Consider the following 26,496-nt stretch of genomic DNA (forward strand, 5'->3'; position numbering starts at 1 on the left):
AGGGCGCTCCTGACGTGTACTTCTGATCTCCTCCGGCGATCAGAAGTAACAAGAAGGGCCGTGAAGAGTGGCCCTTCTTGTGTTGCTTTCCTCGTCGCCATGGCGACGAGCGGAGTGACGTCATGGACGTCAACCAACGTCCTGACGTCAGCCGCCTCCGATCCAGCCCTTAGCACTTGCCAGAACTGTTTGGTCCGGCTGCGCTGGGCTCATGCGGCTGGGGGGGGGGACCCTCTTTCGCCGCTGCACGTGGCGCATCGCCGCACTGTGGCGGCGATCAGGTAGCACACGCGGCTGGCAAAGTGCCGGCTGCATGTGCACCTTTTTATCAAAATCGGCCCAGCAGGGCCTGAGCGGCAGCCTCCGGCGGCGATGGGACGAGCTGAGCTCGTCCATACCGCCCAGCAGGTTAACACTTTTATTAATAAAACACTCAAATAATTTTGCACGTACAAACTTTTGAAGTAGAAGATCGCATTTGGAAGCCGCCAACAAGCTCTCTTGCAGCCCCTGAGCTTGGCCAGAGCTAAAAGGAGTGGTGGTAGTCGGCACTTTAACACGCCTTCTTCGGGTCATTGGTAAAGTGCTGAAAAACGTAGTGACATCAGATGGCACGCTGTGACATCAAATGGCATGCTGTGAGGAGGACCCATCCTGTTCGCTTCTCCTTGACTACTACAGCTCCTGTTAGCTCTGGCCAAGCTCAGGGGCTGCGAGAGAGCTCGTTGGCGGCTTCCGAATGTGATCTTTTACTTTAAAAGTTTGTAAGTGCAAAATTATTTGCATGTTTTATTAATAAAAGTGTTAATGCACCATTGGAGCGCTCCCTCTCCCCTTACTTTCCTACACAGACAACTGGCACCACCCAACATTGGGAGAGAGCACCTGGAACATATTTCGACAATTGAAGGGCCAGTGTTTAGTAGACTAGCGCAAGTAAAAGTACACTTCTTTTGATACCACTTATTGAGTAACTTAACTGGTATCATCCTGACTAGAGATGGCCTGAACGATTTGCCAGGCGGATAATTCACGCGGATATCAGCTACCCGCGTCCGCGGCGGATTGCAGACACATAGCGCGTTCAACCCGCCTCCTATACTTTGTCATTGGGCTAAACTTTGATCCTCTACTAAACCTTGATCCTGTACATCAGTCAGCAGACACATGGCAGCCAATCAGGCTGCACTCCCTCCTGGACCCCCGCCCCCCCTATAAAAGCATCGGCCATGTTCTCGCTCTTCTGATCTTGCTATAGTGAGAGGAAGGGACAGAGCTTGCTGGAGCTAGGGAAAACGTTAGTTAGGCTGTTAGCTTGCTCCTCGCTCAATCTTGTTGCTGAAAGCACCCCACAAATAGCGTGTGTGTTTGCGTGTGCGTGTGCATGTGTGTGTGTCCACAGACTTACTTACTAAAGCATAGCTGTCTTTGTGTGGGACACTGCATATACATAGAGCCCACAGACAGTTGCCAGCCAGGCTAGCTGGGATTTGTAGTCCCACACTGTATTACCATACCATTGTATATCTTTTCACTGCATACAGGGGTGCTTCTAGCCAATTTGTCACTCCAGGCGAGAAAACCTGTGGCGCCCCCATGGAGCCCCCCTCTATGAAAATAATTGTAATGCTGCAACGTTTCACCAGGAAATAATCGTAATGTCGCAGCATTTTACCAGGAAATACATGTAATGCGGTAATGACAGGAGGAGCCACAAGGGGACAGAAGGAGGCACACAGAGGGACAGAATGAGGCACAATGGGGGACAGAATGAGACGCACAGGACAGAAGGAGGCACAGAAGGACAGAAGGACAGAAGGAGGTACACAGAGGGGCAGCGGGAGGTACAGGGGGACAGAAGAAGGCATGAGGGCCAGAAGGAGGCACAAAAGAGGTCAGAAGGAGGCACAAAGGGTTAAAGAAGGATCTCACAAGGCACAGAGGTGGCAGCTGCCCTTAACTTACGCTAAGTAGATGCAGCAGAAGCAAGTAATAGAACACCGCAGAGGCGGGGCTTAATTTTGGGGTGGGGCTTAATCCAGCAACAAGGTGCCCCTCAGGACCAATGGCACTCCAGGCACTGTACTGCCTTTGCCTAAAGGCGCCCCTGACTGCATATGCGATTTAACTTACTAAAGCATAGCTGTCTTTGTGGGTGACACTGCATACATAGAGCCCAGAACCTCGTTGACACACCTGCTCTGCTTCTGCTTTCCCACAAAAACTTAACACTACAACTAGCAACACAACTGCTCCACTTGATGAGTCAGAGGAGTTATTCACACATAATGCATTTAGTGATACACTTGGGGTTATCCAGCCAACACGCCCTTCAAGGCCTGCTGTTGTCACCACCCGAATGCTGACATTCCAAAATTAACCAGTGTAGCATTTTTGCTTGATTGTGTGCCTCTGATACCAGCAATGCCATCTGCAACCTCTGCCAAAAGAAACTGATCTGATTCGGATATCCGGTTGGATATACGAATCTAGATACTGTAACTAAGGAGAGGACGTCCATGACGTCATTGAGCCACTCAGAGGGCTCCCAGCCTAAGCCCTAGCAACCAATCACAGAAGGGAACCCTGGCCAGCCCCTCCTGACCTCATTGAGCCAATCAGAAGGCTCCCAGCCTAAGCCCTAGCACCCAATCACAGAAGGGAACCCTGGCGAGCCCCCCCATATATTAAGGAGGGGTGCCATGATGAGAAATCTCGTCCTTGCTTGTGACTGCTCACAGAGAGACATGCTCCAGTTCTGCTGGCCTAGCAAGTGCTGTATACAGTAATAAACCTTAAGGTTTTCAGTGATTAATACTTTCACTACACTATTGTTCTATTGTTTATTAGTTAGTTAGCTTGATTTCATTCAGTGACAGTCAGACAGCAGCTGCTATTAGGTCCTGTACTTTATTAAAGTGGAATGAAACGCAGCATTTCTTCTTTGCTCTAAAAGATTATTTACAGCATATAATATACTAACACAATTTTTTTTTTTTTAAACAGCATTCAAAGGGTTAAATCACTGGACTGACTTTCTCCTGCAGGGTCAGCCTGCATCTGAACTGGTGATAAGCTTATCTCACATTCTTTACTTGATACAATTAAGTAAATCTTCTCGGACTGTGCAGAAAATTCTGCTAATGTGTCCTGAACTGAAACACTGCTCAGAAATCATTGCTGGGTGCATTTAAAAGAGAAATACAACAGTTATGAATAAAATGCACCAGCAGCTTTCAAAGTAAATAAACATGAACTTTGGGAACTTATAATTTCTAAATTAATAATAATACTTGTGCACAAAAGCAAATATGATAAGTGTATAGGTTATAAAAAGTAGGAAAACACATTTGTATTGAATATTTTGTCGGAGTTTAAAAACGCTTTAAAGAAAGGTAAACTTTCAATAAAAAATTCATAAAGTGTAGGTTGGTACTATTCAACTTATTTTGTAGTATAGAATATTGAGCTTGTTTTACTGTCTGCAGCCATCTATACTTTTCCAGACATAGGCCTCAATTCACTAAAATTATCTCCTGTCTTTAATAACTCTTCTAGAGTTGTTACCATGGTGATAAGGCATGATAGTATTCAGGAAACATTTGACCTCAGGCAAACCTAAAGTTAACTCTTCTGTCTTTAAGTTAACTTTAAGTTAACTCTTCAATCCTTAAAATAACTCCAGAGTTAAAGACAGGCTGTTAATTAACTGCATGTGAAAATAACTACAGAGGAGGTAAATTAACTACAGAGGAGGTAAATTAACTACAGAGGAGGTAACGTAAGGAATGACGAGATAAGATAACTCTCTCACTGGTGGAGGTAAGTTTTCTCTTGCCTTATTATCTCCAGCATGATCTTAGTGAATTGAGGCCATAGTACATGACTCAAAACAAGCTTAGACAACAATCTCTTTTAGTAGAGTCTGTATAGTCCACCTGCATCCTTTTTTAGCACTCACAGCTTATTGTGCTTAATTTCAGAAGGATTTTTTTTCTTTACACAAAAATGTATGCATCCTTGAAATAGGTTTATGGATTAGCTTTTACTAGACAGAAAGATCTAGACACCATACGATTGACTGGGATGGCCTGATATTTTGAAAAAAAAACTGTATTAATTTATTTCATTCTACAAAATCACTCACCAGTAATAAGGTTGTCCACCAAAGTAGTTGGCATGCAGAAAATCCCGACCAATAAGTCGCTGACAGCAAGGTTGAGAATAAACATGTTGGTCACTGTACGCATCTGCCGGTTCTTGAGTACGATGAAGCACACCAACATGTTGCCAATCATACACATGAGAAAGATAAAAGTGTAGGCTAGGATAAACATGGCAGCTATGAATGAAGAGTGCTGATAGTAGAAGGAGAATGTCAAATTTTCTCTAGAGATATGAGACTTGTTCCCAAATCCTAGGGAGCTGATGTTAAAAGGTGGCACGAAGGGACCTAAGAAAGGAAAGAAAAATGAAAGGGAAATGAATTAGCATGCTGAGTCCCCTAGGTTTCGTATTGGTCCAACAACTTTTTCAAAACAGCATTACACATTTTGTACGTTTATCTGTAGCAGAGCTCAGAATTGCTTATCACATAAAACAATCCCAGGATAACTTTGTTGCTGCATAATATCAATCCTACAAAACGTATTTCTTGTAACTCTAGTAAAGTATTACCTTCAGCCTGTGCAAAATCCTTTTTTTTCTTACAAAACATCAAACATTGTCATCAGATGACCTTCCGCAGAGCTTCCAATGGAATCCCAAAAACAGCCATTAGTATTCAGCAGTGCACCCTACAAGCATGCATGTGAAAAAAAAAGGCAACTGGAAAAAGGGTACAGGGGCTAGTAAAAAATTGCTAAGATTAGTGATATTCTACTACTGAATTCCGATAGTTAAATATCAGTTATATTTACCCCCCTCGTGGTGACTTACCCCAGCATCCCCCCCGTGGTGCCTTACCCTGAGAACAATCCATGGTGGTGCCCAACCCTAAACCCCCCTTATAGTGGAAAGCCGCGATGTGCAGCAAACAAGGTACATTTTGGCACCTGCAGGTGCCAATTAGCGGCAATGATTGCAAATATCGCTGCCCAATAGAATGCCTAGTGCTGGGGCTTGCGGAAATGAAAATATCGGCATTGCATAGTGGGCATGGAGAGGAGCGGGTACCGATATTTTCAATCACTACCGCTAATCTGCACCTGCAGGTGCTGAAATGTACTTGTTTGCCCTATATTGCCATTATAAAATAAGGATAACGGCTACTGCCATGCACCCAAATTTTCTTTCCTTGCTGCTAATCGCGGCCTTTATAATAGGCACCTATGGCGGCGCCCTTTTTTTCATGCTTCACCCTATAAACCCTTCTATTTTTTTCTTTTTCCTTTTTGTTATTGGTAGTGATGACTGTAATCTGCTAATTATGATTTCACATAACATTTTACTATGGCCACACGTAATTATGATTTGGAAATTCAATTGATTTTGCATAAATTCATTTCTAAACTTTAGCGGTTAATAGCAAAGCCCCTATACATGTTATCAACAGCAAAATTGCTAAGTATGTTAGGGGAAATAGTGGGAACAAGTCAATATATCAATCTATCTAGTTTTTGTTTTTTAAATAAACATTTTGGTTTTTGAGAATATTGATTTTAAAATTTCAAAGGAAAAATGTTTTTTTAAATGCAAAGTGACATTTTACCAAGTTTTCAAAACTTTTCCTTTGAAAAAAAAAAAGTTATGCAAAAATACCCCTAATTGAGAATTTATGGATCCTAATTATGGTTCCAAATGAAATTACATTTTTTTTCTAAAATTTAGCATTATGATTTGGCATCATAATTGAGAATTACGATGCATAGTTACAATTATGCAAAATGTGTGCTAATTACTAGTTATTTTTAAGATGAAATTGAAATAACCATTATTTAGGCTACTTACACACCAAGACGTTGCATTTTAGGGGGCGTTATGGTCGCATAACGTACCCCCAATGCAACGTATGGTGGTGTTGAAGTTGGACGTCAGATTGAGCCGTGTTATGCAGCTCTCAAAGCAGCTGCTCCAGGTTAGTGATAGGAAGTCCGGATCTTTTTAAGGATTCGGAGCATGTGCAAGCAGTCTAACGCTGCTTAGCCCAGTATAATGTACAGCATGCAGCACTTTGTTTAAACGTGCTGCGTTACAATGTAACGCAACGTGGGCACTGTGAACAGCACAATTGATTTTACAGTGCTGTGAGTTAGGCTGCGTTACTGGCTGCTGTAACGTGGGACTTTAACTTCCCACTGTGAAACCAGCCTAAATCCAGAAAAAGCTCATAGGAAATAAGCATTGATTCCTATCAAGAATTAGTTTTAAGTCATGTCTGCAGAAAGTGTACACATACCTTCAAATCGCTGCACTATAACAACAGATGAGTACCGTATTTCGCGCCGTATAAGACGCTCCGGAATATAAGACGCACCCAAATTTAGAGGGCAAAAACCAGGAAAAAAATACTAAACCTGGTGCGTCCATATTCCAGGAGCGTCTTGTACATGTTGTGTGCTCCTGTGTACCTCATGTCTCTTCCTGTGTGCCCCATCTGTCCTGCTGTATGCCCCATGTGTTTTTCTATGTGTCCAGTGTGCCCCTTCTCCCCATGAGTACCTGTCTGCCTGTCTCCCCATGTGTACCCTGTCTGCCTGTCTCCCTCTGTGTCCTGTTTCCCCCATGTGTCCTGACTGCCTCTTCTCCCCATATGTCCTCCTGTGTCCGTCTCCCCATGTGTCCTGTCTCCCATATGTGTCCTGTGTGTCCCTTCTCCCCATGTGCACCTTGTCTACCTGTCTCCCACGTGTCCTGACTGCCCCTTCTCCCCATGTGTCCTCCTGGGTCAGTCTCCCCATGTGTCCTCCTGGGTCAGTCTCCCCATGTGTCCTCCTGTGCACCTCTCCCCATGTGTCCTCCTGGGTCAGTCTCCCCATGTGTCCTCCTGGGTCAGTCTCCCCATGTGTCCTCCTGGGTCAGTCTCCCCATGTGTCCTCCTGTGCACCTCTCCCCATGTGTCCTCCTGTGTCAGTCTCCCCATGTATCCTCCTGTGTCAGTCTATGTCCTTCTCCCCATGTGTCCTCCTGTGTCAGTCTGTGTCCCTCTCCCCATGTGTCGTCCTGTGTCAGTCTGTGTCCTCTCCATGTGTCCTCCTGTGTCCCCCTCCCCATGTGTCCTCCTGTGTCCCTCTCCCCATGTGTCGTCCTGTGTCAGTCTGTGTCCTCCCCATGTGTCCTCCTGTGTCAGTCTGTGTCCTCCCCATGTGTCCTCCTGTGTCCCTCTCATCAGTCTCGTTTGCCCCTTGTGGCATGTGCCTGGCTCCCCTGCGTGGTGTCCACCTCTAATTTCCTCCTGCCCCCTCCATCCATGTGTGCATCTCCCCGGTGCCCGCCCCACCCCCACGCGCGTGTCTCCGATATCCTCCGATGTAAAGCCTTCCTCCCTCCGGGTCTGCAGCTGCAGCGGCTTACCTCCTATATGCCGCCGGGAAGACTGCAGACACCCGGCTACTCCATGTGTTCCCTCTACTGCGCGGCTTGTACTGATGACGCAATCAGTACAAGCCGCGCAGTAGAGGGAACACATGGAGTAGCCGGGTGTCTGCAGTCTTCCCGGCGGCATATAGGAGGTAAGCCGCTGCAGCTGCAGACCCGGAGAGAGGAAGGCTTTACATCGGAGGATATCGGAGACACGCGCGCGGGGGGGGGGGGGGGGAGGTGGGGGCGGGCATTGGGGAGATGCGCACATGGAGGGGGCAGGAGGAAATTAGAGGGGGACACCTTAAGCACGCAGGGGAGCCAGGCACAGCGAGCGCACACACAGGCAGGGAATCCCCAATGGCGTCGGGTCGGCGGTTCATATCGGCGGGCGTTCGCAAGTTGGGGATTCCCTGCCTTTGCCGTATAAGACGCAGGGACTTTTTCTCCCTATTTTGGGGGGAGAAAAAGTGCGTCTTATATGGCGGAAAATACGGTACTTTTAAATACCTAGTCCACTCTCCTGAGCTTTTTCATTTTATATTATCAGTCAGGAAGAGGTAGACTTCAAGTCTCCATAATATTTGTTTTGACTTGGTATATGATTGTGTGCATGAAAAAAAGGGTGCCAGGAAAAAAGGGCCTGGCTGGGTAATGAAATGGCGCTGGAGGATAATGAAATCTTAACGATAAATATTGTTCTCAAACTTGGTTAACGATAAATACAGTTTTAAGACGGGAGATAATAATGAAAAGATATTAACGATAAAATTGTTACATAATTCAACCCTACTCTCACACAGAAGCCTCCCGTGATGGTGCCTAATCCTAACTACCCCCCCCTCCCCCCCATGGTGCCCAACTCTAACCACCTCCTGGTGGTGCCTAACCCTAACCACCCCCCCTGGTGTTGCCTAAAACTAACCGCCACCTGGGTGTTGCCTAACCCTAACCACTCCCTCTGCAGAAACACCCTTTTACACATAGAAACGATAATATATTTGATAATGTAAAATCTGTACATATAAACACAATAATATGACAAAAATTATAGCGTTGCAAGCTTCTTAAACGATAACATACTTATAAAACGGTAATATTCTAATGTTGTTAACGATATTTATCGGGCGCCCATTTTTCTGCTTTTTTTACTGTATTAACGATAATTGCATTAGAGTCTATGGTGGCGGCCTTTTCGTCCACCCTCAGCCGGCGCCCCTTTTTCCTGCTACCATATGATTTGAACATTTTTGAACAAAAGGCATTAGCTTAACTATATAGTGAAGAAAATGCTGCAAAAGACATAGCAAACACCACGTGAAGAAGAAAGATGCATAACTAGACTCATAATAGCCAGTTATAGCCAGAAGACAGAGGGATTTCCATGCAGCTTGCACTGTTGACTGAAGGTGAATAGGACTCTCCCTAAGGCCTCCTTTCCACGGACTGTTTATAGGCAGTGAAATGCTTCTCAAACGCTCACAACTGCTCACTGCTGCCTGGTAATTGCTTTCTGCTGACAGATAACTGCTCACTGACGCCTGGTAAGGGCTGGAACCCACAAGGGCGCTTTTGTGAGCATTTAGGGAGCGCTTGATAACGCTAGCCTTTTTACCAAAACTCTCAGCTAATATTAATGGATGGGGCAACTTCCACAGGAGCGTTTGCGATTTGGAAAATCAGGAGCGTTTGCGATTTGGAAAATCACAAGCGCAGGACATGTAGCATTTTGTTAGCATTTGTGCTTCAATGTAAAGTATATAATCGCTGGTGTAATCGCTCATCAAAACCTGCACGGAGCGGTTTTGCAAGCGTTTCAAGTTACTGCACACTAACAAAATTAAAATTAATTGAAAGGACCAATCAGTCTTTAAAACGCTAATTGGTACACAACCGCTGGCAAATTAATACACTAAAAACGCTCCCTAAAACACTCATGAAATCACTTACAAACTGCTCATACAAAACGCTAGCGCTTGCGATTAGCGATTGCGTTTTGCAGTGGGTTCCAGGCCTAACTGCTTGATGAGCACACAGTTCAACAGTCTGTGAAAAAGAGGCCTTAGGGCCCTTTTCCACAAGCAGCTGATAGGCAGTGAAAAAGACTGTTGAACTCTCACAACTGCTTGCTGCTGCATAGTAAACTGCTCACTGAGTGCGCAGTTCAGCCACCTGTGGAAAAGAGCCCTTATCCTCCCCTTGGGAAGTTACACAATATTTTCCTTTTGAGAATGGAGAGGACCTGCTTTGTTATTCTCTTTGGCTTGGTCCATATTGGCTGCCTTTGCATATTTAAGGCCTCTTTTCCACTGACAGTTGAACTGTGTGCTCAGCAAGCAGTTACCAGGCAGCTACAAGCAGTTGTGAGAGTCTGAGAGGCATTTCGCTGCTTATCAACTGTCCGCGGAAAAGAGGCCTAAAAGTGCTGCATGCAACATTTCGGCAGCGATTCCCATTCACTTGAGTGATAATCACAAAAACAATTGCATCAAAATTATCTCAATTTTGTAGAATTGCTGTGATTTTCAGCGTAAATGGGGCCTTTACTGAGTGAAATAAATAAACAAGGTGGTTCCACTCATTATTGATTTTTAAAAGTCTCTTTAGGCCTCTTTTCCATTATTCCATAGACAGTTGTTAGGCAGTGAAATGCCTCTCAAATTCTCACAACTGCCTGCTGCTGCCTGGTAACTGCTTGCTGATACCTGATAAGTGCTCACTGCTGCCTGGTAACTGCTTGCTGATACCTGATAACTGCTCACTGATGCCTTTTAAATGCTTTAGAAGCACACAATTACTGCTTTGCTCTCTAACTCTCTCTTGCCTCAATTCAGTTCTCACTTTATTTACCTAAGCTGATGCTGCCATGCTCTTTCATCTCTTCACAGTCTGTTTAAAAGCTTTTAATGCTGTGACTCCTTTCACAAATCCTTTCAATGCCCTTTGTATACTGTAGTTCCCCTTTTAGTTTTCCTGTTGCCACACAGCTTCCTCACAGATTGCACCTGTCCCAAAGTCACCTCAGCACACCTCCAGCCTCTTGCTGCCCTCTCTCATCTCACAAGCCTGCTCTATCATAACCCCTCCCCTTTGCATGAGGCATAAACAGCTGATTGAAGCATCTGATTTCAGCACCTGTAAAAGCAGCTGATCTGTGTGTGTATATTGCAGGCTGAAACTGAGGTAGAGATCACACTTGAGGGAAACGCAAGCTGTGTCCTTACATACAGAAACGCTTCAGATGTGACACAGCCCATGCTAAACAATGAGCTGCTCATATAAGAGCAGTTCCCGCATGAGAGAAAAATAATTTGCTGCATGCAGTACTTTTTCGCACACCGTGTGCAATTCCCATTGCAGAAAGGCAGCTGCTGTAAGTTGACTGTCGGTTGCTGGCCTGCTGCATGCAGAAAACATACACTAATAAACATGCAAGTGTGAATTCTCCCTCAATGAGGATTCTGACAGAGAAAAAAATAAATTAATAAATGGGTTACATTAGGCAAAACAGTGCTCAGTTAACCTACTTAAAGGACAATTGACCTGAGAGGGATACGGAGGCTGCTATATTTATAACAAGTATATCCAGTAGCTAACATTTTCAGTTACACTTTTTCTTTTCTTTTAGTAAATTCTCCTGCCCAGTGGCGTAACTAGAAATCACTGGGCCCCCCTGCAAAACTTTTGATGGGGTCCCTTAGCCCACATTTTGTGCAGAAAACGCATACAGAAAACAGACAGATGAGTGATTTCCCAGCCTCAGCTTATTACACTCACTCTGTCCATCTCTGATGTAGCAGAACTGGCTCTGCAGACTTCTCCAGCATCACTACAGTACACAGCACTTGGGGAGTCTGATTTGTTATCAGTGGCTGAGCAGATGCAGTCATTAGAACAATTGTGCAGAGAATAGAAGAAGCATTTTTTCCATGCCCTTAGTTGTCAGTTGTCTCAGGATGGGGCTCCCTGTGGCTTCTGGGCCCCCCTGCATCTGCATCCCTTGCAGAGTCTATTGTTACGCCCCTGCTCCTGCCCAGGGCCGGATTTGTGGGCAGGCCCAGTAGGCCTGGGACTAGGGCGGAGCTAAGGAAGGGGCGGGTAAAACAGGCAACAGTGTTCGAATGGCCGCCCATGCCATTCCCCACAATGATGCAGCGTCACGTTATTTGTCAGCAGCCGCCCACCACTACTCTGAAATCACTCAGTTGCATATCTGTGTGTGCAGGGGCAGCCACAGACACGGACAGAGCGGGCGCTTTGCTATTATGACAAGAGCAGTGGGCGAATCAATGCAGCCCTTCCCGCTGTCATTCAAAGCTTCCCTCCGCCCCCCCTTTCAGTCTATGAAGGAGGTGGAGGCAGTGCAACACTTTGTATCCCCGCCCTCCTCTTTGCTTCTGCCAATCGGAAATTCAGAGGGGCGGGGATACAGGAGATTATGGAGGAAAAGACATCAGCAGACTGTTCGGCATGGCGTTGCCTCCCTTTGCCAAGCTATTTGTGCACATGGCTGTCATATAGAGCTGTACTCCCTGCTTCTCCTCGTTCTGTGTCTCGCTGTATTCTTCTGGCATCTGCTGTATGCTTCTAATGTCTGCTCTTCCCCAATCCCCATTACTCTCTACTCACTGTCGCTGATAGTGCTGGGAAGGTTTTGCCCTGCCGCTGGGAGTGATGAATGGTCTGGAATCCCAGGGCAGAGGTGCAGACCTCCACAAAGAAAAAGTACGTTTAAGCCCGTCTGAGCAGGAGAGGAGGCTGACAGGGCAGCACATTGCTGTTAAGAAGTTATGTGTGTGTGCCATTCACATAACATTCACCTAATGCAAATGCTTTTGCTGTACAGTGCTGCAGAAATACAAACTAGTGTGTTACACCCCCTACCATAACACCCTCTCCCTACATTCAGAGTAGCATAGCAGCAAGGGTATTCTACCTACTCCAGCGGCAGGTCTTATCTAAACTCTCCTCTCTTCTTCATTGCAGCTAACTACTTAAAAGTGTATCAGAGCTCACATAACTAAAATGATTTATACATACCTGGGGCTTCGTCCAGCCGCATCCACTCGGATCGCTCCCACGCCGCTGTCCTCCGATGTCTGCTGCGCCGGTACCAGGTCCCCGTATTTCCGTCAGTCGGCTCCAGTCTATGCATTTAGAAGTGCTTTGTGTATGTCTCCAGCAGCTACTGTAGAGATAGAGGGCGCACTTCTAAATGCGTAGACTGGAGCCGACTGCCAGAAGTGTGGGGACCCGGTACCGGCGCTGCAGACATCGGAGGACAGCGGCGTGAGAGCGATCCGAGTGGATGCGGCTGGACGAAGCCCCAGGTATGTATAAATCTTTTTAGTTATGCGAGTTCTGTTTTTTTGTTTTTTTTTTTAGGCTTGGTTCACACTTGCGATAAAAAACTGACCCGCATAAAAAAGTATTTTTTAAAATTGATACGTTTCTAAAGGTATCAGTTTCTATCCATGCCATTAGCGTGCGGTCACTGTGACGTCCATCGATCTGGTAAAATCGTTGCAGACCCAAGTTTTCGATTTTGGCGGAACGGATCCATTCTAATGGAGCAATGGGAACGGAATCCATAGGGTAACATTGGATCCGTTACCATCCGTTAGTATCTGTTCTGCCACCGTCTGCTAACAGTCTGTTTTTAGTGTCAATGTAAACCTGGACTTATGCTGCATACTTCTGTACGGCTCTCAGGTGTTCTTCTGTGACATGTCAGGTGCTGTATAGAAGTATGCTACAGCATAGCTGCCGCTGCTGTGACGAGCAGAGGAGAGGTGTGTGAACTTGTCCAACCACAGTATTTAAAGGGTATCTGTAGTGAAAAAGTGCCCCTGGGAGATACTTAGCTCAGGAGGGGTAAACCTCTGGATCCTAATGAGGCTCCCCTTGTCCTCCTTAGCAACCCCGATCCAGCGCTGGCCCCCTGGAAAGTCTGCGCAGGTGCACTATGGCTTCCACCGCTGGGTCATCCTGAACAATGTGCTTCATGCAGGTGCAGCAGCTGCTTTCCAGTTGGGCTTCAGCGGAAATAGCCAAGCCCGAGCGGATCCACTCTACTGCGCAGGCGTCTTGCGCCTGTGCAGTAGAGCGGACCCTATATTTCCGCCCGTGCAAGAAGCTGATACTGCGCCTGCGTGAGGTTCACAGTGTAAATATTATGGTGTTCATTTCACCAGGGGAGCCAGTGCTGGATCCATGCTGCAGAGGAGGACAGAAGCAAGCTTCACTAGGATCTAGAGGCTTCCCCTTCTTAGGCAAGTACCCCCGGGTCGATTTTTACCCTACAGGTTCCATTTAAAATAACATGCTCTGCTGTGCTACTCTGAATTGCAGCTGTTTTATTTGAGCTGCAGCTACAGGGCAGCACTGGAGGGGGGCCTTGGGATGTGGGAGAGAATTGCACTATTACTCAGACAAGGCAGGTTACTTGCAAGAGTAATTTGGGGCTCCGGTGATAGCAGACCCCGAATTACGTCTCCCACTGTGGGTGAATAGTTAATGCTCTGGGAGTTTAGTGGCAGGAAGGAGAGCTGTCATTCAGCTCGCCCTGTGCCCAACTCACCAGCGGCCATACAATACGTACACGCCCTCAGAGAGCCTATGTCCCATGACCTGCCCTAAATGTTTTAGAAAGTTGGGCGGAGCAGAAGGAAAGAGGACAATGGAGGGGGGGGGGGGGGCAGTTGATGACAATGGGCCTTGGGCGGTAAAAAGTACAAATCCGGCCCTGCTCCTGCCTACTTGGTATATTCCTGATTTCTGTTGGTACTCGTGCCCCTCGGTGTTATAACCATCACGATTTAACGATCTGCAGAAATCCACTCAGAGAGGACCCTGCAGACAGCAGGCAGTATAGGACACCCACAGAGCGCCAATACCCAACCACACATGTGCTGCTGTGTTTCCTTAGCAACGCTTGTCCTAGCTCCTGTAGTTCCAACATGGTGGCACAGCAAAGTTACATTACTCATTTTGGACACTTGCTCCTTCACTGATGATAACTAAGTGTCCACAATCAGTGTGCCTCCATGTTGGTACTAAATTAAGTGAGCCTTTACATGCGTTGCTAGGGTGGTGCATGCGCTATGGGGTATCAGGGCTCTGTGGCTGTCCTCCACTGCCTGCTGATGTCTGCAGTGTCCTCTCTGAGGGCTGGTTCACACCACATGAGCTTTTTCTAAGTGCATGTGATTTTAGAAGCTCTTGCTAATGTAATGCTATGTGTGAGTTCTCAGTCACTTGAGCCATGTGAAAAAAAAAAACTACTAAAAAAAAACCTCAGGCTAGAAACCCACTAGGAGAACTTTTCTGAGCGCTTTGTGCTAGAGGCCTGCACGGGTCCACTTTTTCACACCTGCACCCGACCCGCACCCGCGACCCGACCCGCGACCCCTTTCTGGTGAATTTGATACCCGCAACCCGACCCGCACCCGCAGAACCGCTACCTGCACCCGACCCGTGACCCGCAGGCCCGCTACCCAACCCGCTACCCGCGACCCGCTTTTTTACATTTTCTTCTAAAGTGCACATTTAAAGTAACATTGAGCTGTAAAACCGATTTTTATACACAAACCAAAGCTAAAGAAGGTTTACATGCTTGCTTTCACTACCCGCGACCTGCACTCGCAGACCGCTACCCGCAACTCGCTACCCGCACCCGACCCGCACCCGCAGCTTAAATCAATTCGGGTACCCGACCCCGACCCGCATTTTGGGTTACCCGCGGGTACCCGACCCGCTGCAGGCCTCTACTTTGTGCTATGGGTGTGATCCCACTTGAGTGATGTGATTTTATAAAAATCCCCCATAGCATTGCATTACCAAGAGCTTTTTCAAATCACTCACGCTTACAAAGCGCTCCTAGTGGGTTTCTGGCCTCATTCACCCATAGCACTGCATTAGCAAGAGCTTTTTAACTCATTAGAGCTTTGCAGTGTGAACCAGGTCTAAGAGGATTTTCTGAAGATTGTTAGGGCCCATTTACACTTAATCAGTTGGTGTGCATCAGTGTGCGTTAGTACACGTTAGTATGCATTAGTACGCGTTTTTCCCATTTCAGTGCATTGTGAAAAAGATTTCAGTTAAAATGCATTAAAGAGAAACTCCGACCAAGAATTGAACTTTATCCCAATCAGTAGCTGATACCCCCTTTTACATGAGAAATCTATTCCTTTTCACAAACAGACCATCAGGGGGCGCTGTATGGCTGATATTGTGGTGAAACCCTGCCCACAAAGAAATTCTGAGTACGTACTCTTGGCAGTTTCCTGTATGTGAATCTTGCTGCATTGTGGGAAATAGCTGTATACAGCTGTTTCCAACTGCCAAAAAAACATGCAGCAGCTATATCACCTGCCAACAGTAAAAATGTCACCATGTAATAAATGTCAGAATGTAACTCAGGGATTTAAAATATTTTACAATGAGCAAGCACTGACTAAATCATTTATACATGATTATTGTAAAAATTACGCACTTTTTTATTACATTATTTTCACTAGAGTTCCTCTTTAAAGGGGCACTATGGTTAAATAACTGGTTATAATATCATTTAATATAAAATATGTGCAATTGTAGCAGTGTTGAACACATATTGTGGCAGAACAAAAGTCCATTTCAGTATTACATTACCTTTAGTTACAGATGAGTCGCGTCGGCAGAGGAAATTACCTGACGCCAAATTAGCACATACCATTGTGCAGTAGGAGGCAGCGTATCAGCTGTTTGAGCTGATGTTTTAATCCCCCCTTTGATATTTCGTGAGAGAATTCCTCCAACTTCTAACGGCTCGCCCGAGCAGTTTTACTACTCATCTAAGCCGCCGTACGTCTCAGGACATTGACGTACGGCTCTGATGAAAAGAATGCAGGACACAGCTACATTGCAGAGAGCTGGTCTCCACAGCAACGGACAACAATATGTGTCTGTTCCTGAGCCAGCTGGGATGCCTTAGCCAGGAGCATTTTTCATCAGAGCCGTACGTCAATGTCCTGAGATGTATGGCGGCTTAGATGAGTAGTAAAACTGCTCGGGCGAGCCGTTAGTAGTTGGAGGAATCCTCTCACGAAATATCAAAGGGGGGATTAAAACATCAGCTCAAACAGCTGATACGCTGCCTCCTACTGCACAATGGTATGTGCTGATTTGGTGTCAGGTAGGGATGGGACAAATCCACAATTTTTTCGAATCCGAATCCGAATCTGAAAAGGTTCTCGAATATCTCGAACCTTTCGAATCCCGAATCTAACGAATCCTGCACATAAGAATTGTGCGATCCGTGGTATAGTTGCCCGCAGTTTAGGTACCCAGGCATAGGTAGCGAGGTAAAGGTGCCTTCAGTATAGCTAGCTAGGTATGGGTGCCTTCAATATTGGTAGCTTTCAGTATAGGTAGCAAGGTATAGGGACCTGCAGTATAGGTAGCAGGGTATATGGGCCTTCAGTATAGGTAGCAGGGTATATGGGCCTTCAGTATAGGTAGCAGGGTATATGGGCCTTCAGTATAGGTAGCTAGGTATATGGGCCTTCAGTATAGGTAGCTAGGTATATGGGCCTTCAGTATAGGTAGCAGGGTATATGGGCCTTCAGTATAGGTAGCAGGGTATACAGTATGTGCCTTCAGTATAGGTAGGTAGCAGGGTATAGAGGCCTTCAGTATCGGTAGCAAGGTACATGTGCCTTCAGTATCGGTAGCAAGGTATAGGGGCCTTCAGTATAGGTAGCAGGGTATATGGGCCTTCAGTATAGGTAGCAGGGTATATGTGCCTTCAGTATAGGTAGCAGGTTATATGTACCTTCAGTATAGGTAGGTAGCTAGGTATAGGGGCCTTCAGTATAGGTAGTAAGGTACATGTGCCTTCAGTATAGGTAGGTAGGTAGGTAGGTAGGTAAAGGGACCTTCAGTATAGGTAGCAGGGTATAGGGCCTTAAGTATAGGTAGGTGGTAGGTATAGGGGTCGCTGCTGGGAATAGTAGTACACCGCTCGCTCAGCATTCTGTTTACTGCCACTCTGTGTACCTCGCTCAGCCACACTATATAGCATTCTGTTTACTGTTCTGTGTCTGCTGGGAATAGTAGTACACCGCTCGCTCAGCCACACTATATAGCATTCTGTTTACTGCCACTCTGTGTACCTCGCTCAGCCACACTATATAGCATTCTGTTTACTGTTCTGTGTCTGCTGGGAATAGTAGTACACCGCTCGCTCAGCCACACTATATAGCATTCTGTTTACTGTCACTCTGTGTACCTCGCTCAGCCACACTATATAGCATTCTGTTTACTGCCACTCTGTGTCTGCTGGGAATAGTAGTACACCGCTCACCCGCCACTGTATAGCATTGTGCTCTGTGTCGCTGCTGGGAATAGTGGTACACCGCTCACCCGCCACTGTATAGCATTGTGCTCTGTGTCGCTGCTGGGAATAGTGGTACACCGCTCACCCGCCACTGTATAGCATTGTGCTCTGTGTCGCTGCTGGGAATAGTGGTACACCGCTCAGCCACACTATATAGCATTCTGTTTACTGTTCTGTGTCTGCTGGGAATAGTAGTACACCGCTCGCTCAGCCACACTATATAGCATTCTGTTTACTGCCACTCTGTGTACCTCGCTCAGCCACACTATATAGCATTCTGTTTACTGCCACTCTGTGTCTGCTGGGAATAGTAGTACACCGCTCACCCGCCACTGTATAGCATTGTGCTCTGTGTCGCTGCTGGGAACAGTGGTACACCGCTCACCCGCCACTGTATAGCATTGTGCTCTGTGTCGCTGCTGGGAATAGTGGTACACCGCTCACCCGCCACTGTATAGCATTTCTGTACTGCCACTGTACTGCTGTCAGTCAGCGTGTACTTGAAGGATAAGTGAAATGAGGAAGAAATCCGGTGAAAGAGGGAGGGGCAAGGGAAGAGGTGTTTCCCCTGACGGTTCACGTACAGGCCACAGGGGAGCACCCAAGAAAACCCACTCAATACCGCCCATGTTGTCCAAGACAACAACCCTCACAAATCCAAAAGAACAGGACCAGATAATTACTTGGATGACCTCTCAAGCGTCCAGCAGTGGGTTAAGCAGCACCAGCACATCACGCACGAGGTCCGAGTCCTCAGCCAGTTACAAGGAGCCAGTGGGCACAAAGCTGACACAACCGGCAGCGACACCACGCACACAACTGCCAGATAACCAGTCCGATGAATTACCTCAGGACACAATGGGGTATTCGCAGGAGCTATTCCCAGCCCAACAAACTTCCACCTTTGAAAGGTCAATGGAGGAACAGCCAGAAATGTTGTGCCCGGATTCACAACCATTAACTGTGGGAAATGCACCGCGCACTGAAATGCAAGGCGAGTCCGAGGACTTTGAAACCCAAATACCAGAGCAAGTTGGGCAGGAGGGGTTGCAATTGCAGGAGGTCGGCCGACAAGATCTGGAAGATGACGTTGGAGTGAGCTGCGCAGAGGTTGTTCTGGGGAGCTCTACTCCACGGCGGCGGCCCCCCACAATGACATATGACGAGTTTGAGGAGATGGAAGAGGAGGGTATGGACAATGTGGACATAGACCCAGATTTTGTTTGTGAACGAGAACATCGCCGTCGTAGCAGCAGCACAGATGAGTCTGTTGAAGAACCCACTGCTGCACGAGTTCGCCTTGTGCCACAAGGTAGGCGGCGCGCAATTTCAGGCACCACAAGCGTGGAAGTTCAAGTGAGAGGCAAAAGAGGAGCAAACAGAAATCGCCAGCAAGGCAGGTGCTCCAAAGTCTGGGCTTTCTTTGAAGACTGCACTGAGGATGTTACCATGGCGATTTGCAAGGTGTGCAAGACCCGCCTGAGCAGGGGGAAAAGTATTAACAACCTCTCCACCACCAGCATGAGCCGCCACATGCTATCCAAACATCCCACTCTGTGGGCAAACGCGGCAGGACAGGGTACCAGCAACACTGCCTCCCTTGGGTTCACCAGACTCACCACCAGACCTGCCTCAGCAGCAGCAGTAGCCCAGCCATTGCGTGGTTCACAACATTCACAAACATCAGACGACGCTGACACTGTCACTTTCCGGAGTAGTGCTCTTGAGGTCTCCCAGTGTTCATCAAACACAACAACCAACAGCCCTTCCGTGTGCAGCGCTACGGTTCAGTTGTCTGTGTCGGAGATGTTTGAGCGCAAGAGGAAATTGCCAGCAAATGACCCCCGGGCCGTGGCAGTAACAGCCAGCATAGCCAAGCTTCTGGCCTGCGAAATGCTGCCATATCGAGTGGTGGAGACAAACAGCTTCAAGGGCATGATGTCAGTGGCCATCCCACGTTACGTGGTTCCTAGCCGCTACCACTTTGCGCGCTCTGCAGTGCCTGAGTTGCATGAGCACGTGGTCAGCAAAATAACCCGAAGCTTGAAGAATGCCGTTGCCTGCAAGGTTCACCTCACCACTGACACCTGGACGAGTGCGTTCGGCCAGGGTCGATACATCTCCCTTACCGCGCACTGGGTGAACCTTGTGGAGCCTGGCAGCGATTCCTCACCTGCTACGGCGCGGGTGTTGCCCACGCCGCAAACAGCTGCACCGCCGTCCCTCCCACTGGATAACAACAGCAGCACCTACCTCTCTGACTCCTTCTCCTCCAACGCATCTCAAAGCTGTACCTCATCCGGAAACGCTAACCCAACAGCAGTAGGATCGTGGAAGCAGTGCAGCACAGCTGTTGGCATGTGTCAGCAAGCGTTGCTGAAGCTGATCTGCCTTGGGGATAAGCAGCACACAGGGGAGGAAATTTGGAGGGGAATAAAGGAACAGACGGATTTGTGGCTGGCACCGCTGGACCTGAAACCGGGCATGGTTGTGTGTGATAATGGGAGTAATCTCATTCGCGCTTTAAGGTTGGCTAAGCTGACACACATCCCTTGCCTGGCGCACGTGATGAACCTAGTAGTTCAGCGGTTCCTGAGGACATACCCAGGCGTGGCCGATCTTCTGTTGAAGGTGCGATGAGTGGCCAAACATTGCAGAAATTCCAGTACTGCTTCAGGGGCACTCGCCAAGATGCAGGAGCGCTTCAATCTCCCCCACCATCGCTTGCTGTGTGATGTCCCTACGCGCTGGAATTCTACGCTGCACATGCTAGCCCGCTTTTGCGAGCAGAAGAGTGCAGTGGTCCAGTACATGACGACGCAGTACCGAGGCGCATCCGGACAGCTGCCAAGCTTCTGTGGATCCGATTGGGCCAACATGTTGGACCTCTGCCAAGTCCTCCAAAATTTTGAGCAATCCACGTTGCTTGTGAGCAGTGACAACTCTTCAGTCAGCATTACCATACCACTGCTGTGTTTACTGAAGAGGTCGATGTTGAAAATCAAGGAAACAGCTGTCATGATGCAACTGGGGGAATCTGAGGGAGAAAACGATCAGCGTGATGGTACCAACATCAGGCCATCCGCCTCAGGAAACGCTGGCCCCAGCAGCTATGACGAAGAAGAGGAGGAGGAACAGCTGGAGTTGGAGCAGGAATTTCCTGCCACCACTGACGAGGGCCAGAGCGGTGCACGTTGGACTTCCACAATTCAGCGCGAATGGTCAGCAAAAGCAGACCAGGAAGAAGGTGACGACTATGATGCATCACAACAACTATCACAACGCTCACAAGAGGATGATGAGGATTCTGGCAGGACTCTGGCACACATGGCTCAATTCATGCTAGACTGCATTGAACGCGACCCACGCATTGTGCGCATTCTGGACAACACCAATTACTGGGTTTATACCCTTCTGGATCCACGGTACAAACACAATGTTCCAAAACTGCTTGAAGAAAGAGTCAGACAGGTCAAAATGGAAAACTACCAGCAGGCCCTTGTGGAGACTTTAGAGAGGAGATTGACATCCTCCCCCTCCTCTAGCCAGTTGTACGCCGACAGACTGACTTCCGCAAACCCAGGACGACCAGGAGGGCAGCAAACAACACAAGCCGCAGCTAGTGCCCAAAAGGGAATGGTATCGGCAGTGTCCTTGGAGTGGGAAAATTTTATGACACCCATGCAGCAGCAGCCCACAGAACAGCAAGCGTGCAGATCCACCTCCAACACCGATCGCCTGGAGAAGATGGTCAAGGACTACATGTCAGATGGCGTAGCTGTGTTGAACAATCCATCTGCACCCTTCAACTATTGGGTATCGAAGCTAGACACCTGGCACGAACTGGCAATGTACGCAATAGAGGTGCTGGCTTGCCCGGCAGCCAGCGTTATGTCGGAACGCTGTTTCAGTGCTGCCGGAGGCATCGTCACAGATCGGCGTATCCGCCTCTCCACAGAAAATGCAGACCGTCTGACTCAAATTAAAATGAATCAATCCTGGATTGGAAACGACTACACAACACTCCTGGACCCCAACCAAGTAGCATGAACAATGACCATCTGTGATGGGTTAGCGTTTCCGGTCCCTGTTTATTGAACCTCTCATCTTTATTACATTTATGACTGCATGGCGGCAAAAAGCATTGCTATATCCGCACGCTATTTGTCCTCATGCAAGGCCTGGGATGTTGTGTCTCAAAAAGCGTGGCCTTCTCCTCCTGCGGCTCCTCCTGTTCCCTCACGTGTGCTGCTGCTGCTGCTGGGTTAGCGTTTCCGGTCCCTTTTCCTGGAACCTCTTCTCTGTATTACATTTATGACTGCATGGCGACAAAAAGCATGTTACCTGTGCAAAGAAACATGACATTTTCCACATTTAAAAGACAGTTTTTCCTTTGAAACTTTACAATCAATTTTCTCAAAAACTATAAGCTCTTTTTCAAATATTTTTTTTCCTCTTGTACCCACTCCCAAGGTGCACATACCCTGCAAATTTGGGGTATGTAGCATGTAAGGAAGCTTTACAAAGCACAAAAGTTCGGGTCCCCATTGACTTCCATTATGTTCGGAGTTCGGCGCGAACACCCGAACATCGCGGCGATGTTCGGCGAACGTTCGCGAACCCGAACATCTAGGTGTTCGCCCAACACTACCTCCGTTCACCCCTGCATAAGAATCTACTCACCTTTCCCATGGAGCGCAGAGCGGCAGACCTCTGTTACTTCCCTGTTCCCTCTAGAGGCCGGACCGGCTCTTACTGATGACGTCATTGTAAGAGCCGGTCACTAGGGGGAACCAGGAAGTCAGCGAGAGGTCTGCCGCTCTGCGCTCCGCTATGGATAGGTGAGTTACAGTATGCGGGCGGGCGGAGGAGGCGCGGGGGGGTCGGAGGAGGACGAGTGCGAGCGACGGATGCGCGGCGATGCAGCGTCGGGATTCGGCGGATTCGTGTAGTGGAAAATGGCGTCGGGATTCGAATCCACGAATCTCGAATATTTCCTAATATTCGAGGGATTCGTGGATTCGCAGGATTCGTCGTCCCACCCCTAGTGTCAGGTAATTTCTTCTGCCGACGCGACTCATCTGTAACTAAGGGTAATGTAATACTGAAATAGACTTTTGTTCTGCCACAATATATGTGTTAAACACTGCTACAATTGCACATATTGTATATTAAATGATATTATAACCAGTTATTTAACCATAGTGCCCCTTTAAGTGTGAAAGGTGCCATAGGAAAACATGGGCATTACTTTGAAAATCAGTTTTCTTTCAGTTATAACGGAGAGCAACTGATGAAGTGTAAACGAGGCCTTTTTAGGATAAATCATGAGGAGCATGGTAGTTATAACTCCCAGGGGCACGAGCACCACTAGAGACCAGGAATATACCAGGTGGGTAGGAGAATTTACAAAATGAAAATATACAGTATAGTTTAACTGAAAGTGATGTTAGCTATGTACCCTAGTCCTGTCATCCTTCAATGCATTACTACTGCTGTACTATACCATAAAAGTACCAGCAATCACAAAAATATCAACAATTCACATGTAAAGTTCTTTAAATTCATCTTGTATTAAAGTGAAGTCAATCTTGGGAGTTTGGGAGGAAAGGAGGCATTGTTTTTTGTTTTCTCTGAACTTATTTGTTCATTTATTTCTAAATACCACTATTTCCAAACTGTCCATGTATCAAGCAGGGATCCATCTATTTTGTAATAATAATTTCCAAGCCGGCCACTGTGTGACTGTTTGCCCTTCCGTTCTGTACATGCCCCATCATGCCCTGCCCTGTCGTCTGCCTCGCACAGTCCCTTTCCTGCCACACTCTGCAGTGATTGGCTGCGGCGCTGATTGGATGGCACTTATGTGCATTGTGATGCACACAATGGGAAGGCACATGTGGCGAGATGGTGAATGAGACATCCAGATATTTACTACGTGCACTCCTTCACCTCACAGCATAGCACATCCCACCAGCTAGTTTAAAAAAAAATGAGATGGCTCACCACCACATATGTGCATCATTCCCTATGCATTTCAATGTAGCATGTTGCAGCTCCCGAGGTGTAGAGACCCTTGGGAGTCTATGGTTCTTTGTACAACACAGCAGCATATCTGCTGCTCAAGATATAATCACATCCCACCCAGCAATTGTGGCCACAGGGAGGTGTTGAGCCGAATGATCACAATTTGCAATCCTTTAGCTTAGCGAAGGGATTAAATCCTATCTAAACCACAACAGCAAGATTGATGTCAGGGTTTGTCCACAGTAGAAATGATAATTAAAGCAGGTATTATTAGTTAAAAATTTGCTGTGGAATAAAAATATGCTTTGCAGAGGCAGGGCCGGATTTGTACTTTTTACCGCCCAAGGCCCAGTGTCATCAACCGCCCTCACCAACTATTAACATCCTCACCAACTATCGCTGCCAAACAAACATTCCTCCACAATAAAAGCAAAATATAATGCCCCCTGGGAGGCTGCGAAAGTATATTTCTAACAGGAGCACCAGAGCACCCTTTACTATAAGCTATGTTGCCTATACAGCAGCATAGATCTCTGTGTACCCCAGAGGTACAGAAAATCTGTAATGAAAAAACTTCCCCTGGGAGGTACTCACCTCAGTAGGGGGAAGCCTCCGGATCCTATTGAGGGTTCCCCCATCCTCCTGTGTCCCACGGCGGCTGCGAAAATCCTCCCAGAGTGGCGGCGATGTAAATATTTACCTCTCGGGCTCCAGCGCAGGTGCAGTATCCGCTCCTTCCCACGGAGATAGGCGAAAATAGCCGATCTCCGTCGGGCCGCTCTACTGCGCAGGCGGAAATCTCCTGCACCTGCGCAGTAGAGCAGACCCGACGGAGATCGGCTATTTCTGCCTATCTCCGCCAGAAGAGCCGCAACAGCACCCCCGCTGGAGCCTGGAAAGGTAAATATTGCACAGGATGCCGGATTTGTCGCCTGTGCGTTCCGGAGGCCACAGCGAGAGTCGAGACCGCCGTGGGACACAGGAGAACGGGGGAAGCCTCGATAGGGTCCAGAGGCTTCCCCCTACTGAGGTGAGTACCCCCCAGGGGAACTTTTTTTCAGTACAGGTATTCTTTAAAGGCTTACAGGAACCACTGAAACCAGCGAGACATATAGCACATGTCAAAAATTGGCACATACACATTAAGCTCTAGTGCTCCAGTGTGAGATTTGGAAATCGTTAAAATGATTCAATGTTGTCTCCTGGGGGTATTCTGTTTTGCTCAGGAGAATTCACTCTCCCAAAAGTGTGTCAGGAAATAATATTGTGTGCGTGTAAGTGATGTGTGTTTATGTATGGTATGTATTTGATGTGTGCATATATATATGCAGTATATGTGTGATATTTGTATCTGCATTGAGTGTATTTGTGGGATGTGGTTAGAAATGTGTTGAATATGTGTGTATTATGTGTACAAATTTATGTGTGTGTTGTGAGAGGGAGCAGAGAGAGATGGGGGGAAAGAGTGGGGGAGAGGGGGGTGCAAAGAGAGAGGCAGGGAGGAAGAGAGAGTGAGCAGATTTAGATAGGGAGAAAGAGGGGTGCAGAAAGAGAGATGGGGTGAAAGACAGGGAGGGTGCAGAGAGAGATGGGGAGGAAGAGAGAGAGTGGGCAGAGAGAGGGAAAGGGGAGAGAGTGATTGATAAGAGATATAGGTGCGAGAGGGGGAGGGGATCTCTCCTTCCTTCACGCTGCCTTTGATCAGGAATGTCAGCTCCAGCAGCACGGCAGCTGCAAGACATCTGACCTGGCAGAGGATAGCTGCCAGTCGCATAGGCTGCGGAGTGCTAAATAGCAAAGGGGACAGAGGTCTCCAGCTCAGGCTGAAGTCACAGGAGACAGAGGTAGAATAGTGTCCACTGTCCTGTGACTTGAGGAGGAAAGGAAGCTGGGCAGCATCGCATCGGCATTATATACAGGCACAGCTTGTGATGGTCACTTACAATTAACTCTACAGGTGCTGGGTGCAGTCACTGATAGCTGGAGCTAGGGATTTGTGCAGCAGCAGCAGATAAATAGGGAAGTGGGTCTCGTTCTCCTTGACGCCTGTGCACTGGGGCTCCCATGCATCCATCAGCCCCAGCGCAGCGCTAGACCTCCTCATTCACTACAGTCTCCTGGCCTGCGCTGTGGGAGGGCACACGTAGTCACGTTATGCACGCTGTCCCTGCTGAAACTAAAGTGGAAGCCTGGAGCCTGAACTGCCTGCTGGCTGCCTGCCACTGGTGCAGCCAGACTCACTCGATTCCAGGAAGCTTCACTCCATGGCCGCTGCCGCCACGCACGCCTCCAATCTCCTCCTCTGCTCTGTCCTACAGGCTCCCTCCTCCTCGTAGCCCAGTAACCGCAGCCGCCTCCACCTGACCTGCTCTGCTCACATCAGACGCAGACAGAGCAAAGCAGCCAGCGGGGCGGGTGGCTGCGGACTGTGGCGGGCGGCTCAGCTGACAGCCTGACACATGGAGGAGGGTGACAGGTGCAGTGAACCTGTCACCCGCCCCAAAAACTGTAGCAAATTGCGTCGCCCTAGTCCTGGGCTTTGGGGGCCTTTCCACAAATCCGGCCCTGTGCAGAGG

General features: G+C 47.8%; 1 protein-coding gene across 7 annotated transcripts in view; it reads right to left on the reverse strand.

Moving 5' to 3' along the window:
- NPFFR1 (neuropeptide FF receptor 1) overlaps nucleotides 1-26,496 on the reverse strand; it is a 660,400-nt gene that overhangs the window by 355,706 nt on the left and 278,198 nt on the right. For 3 of the 7 annotated variants that reach the window (XM_068257825.1, XM_068257824.1, XM_068257826.1), the window contains one exon: nucleotides 4,148-4,453. In XM_068257825.1, the coding sequence (XP_068113926.1) occupies nucleotides 4,148-4,453 (306 nt within the window). Of the gene's footprint in view, nucleotides 1-4,147; nucleotides 4,454-4,677; nucleotides 4,737-9,760; nucleotides 9,815-10,368; nucleotides 10,455-26,496 lie in introns of those variants that run through there. The other 4 variants (XM_068257827.1, XM_068257821.1, XM_068257823.1 and 1 more) reach the window with 3 other exon arrangements.

This window comes from Hyperolius riggenbachi, chromosome 10, assembly GCF_040937935.1.
Source record: "Hyperolius riggenbachi isolate aHypRig1 chromosome 10, aHypRig1.pri, whole genome shotgun sequence".
Taxonomy (NCBI): Eukaryota; Metazoa; Chordata; class Amphibia; order Anura; family Hyperoliidae; genus Hyperolius; species Hyperolius riggenbachi.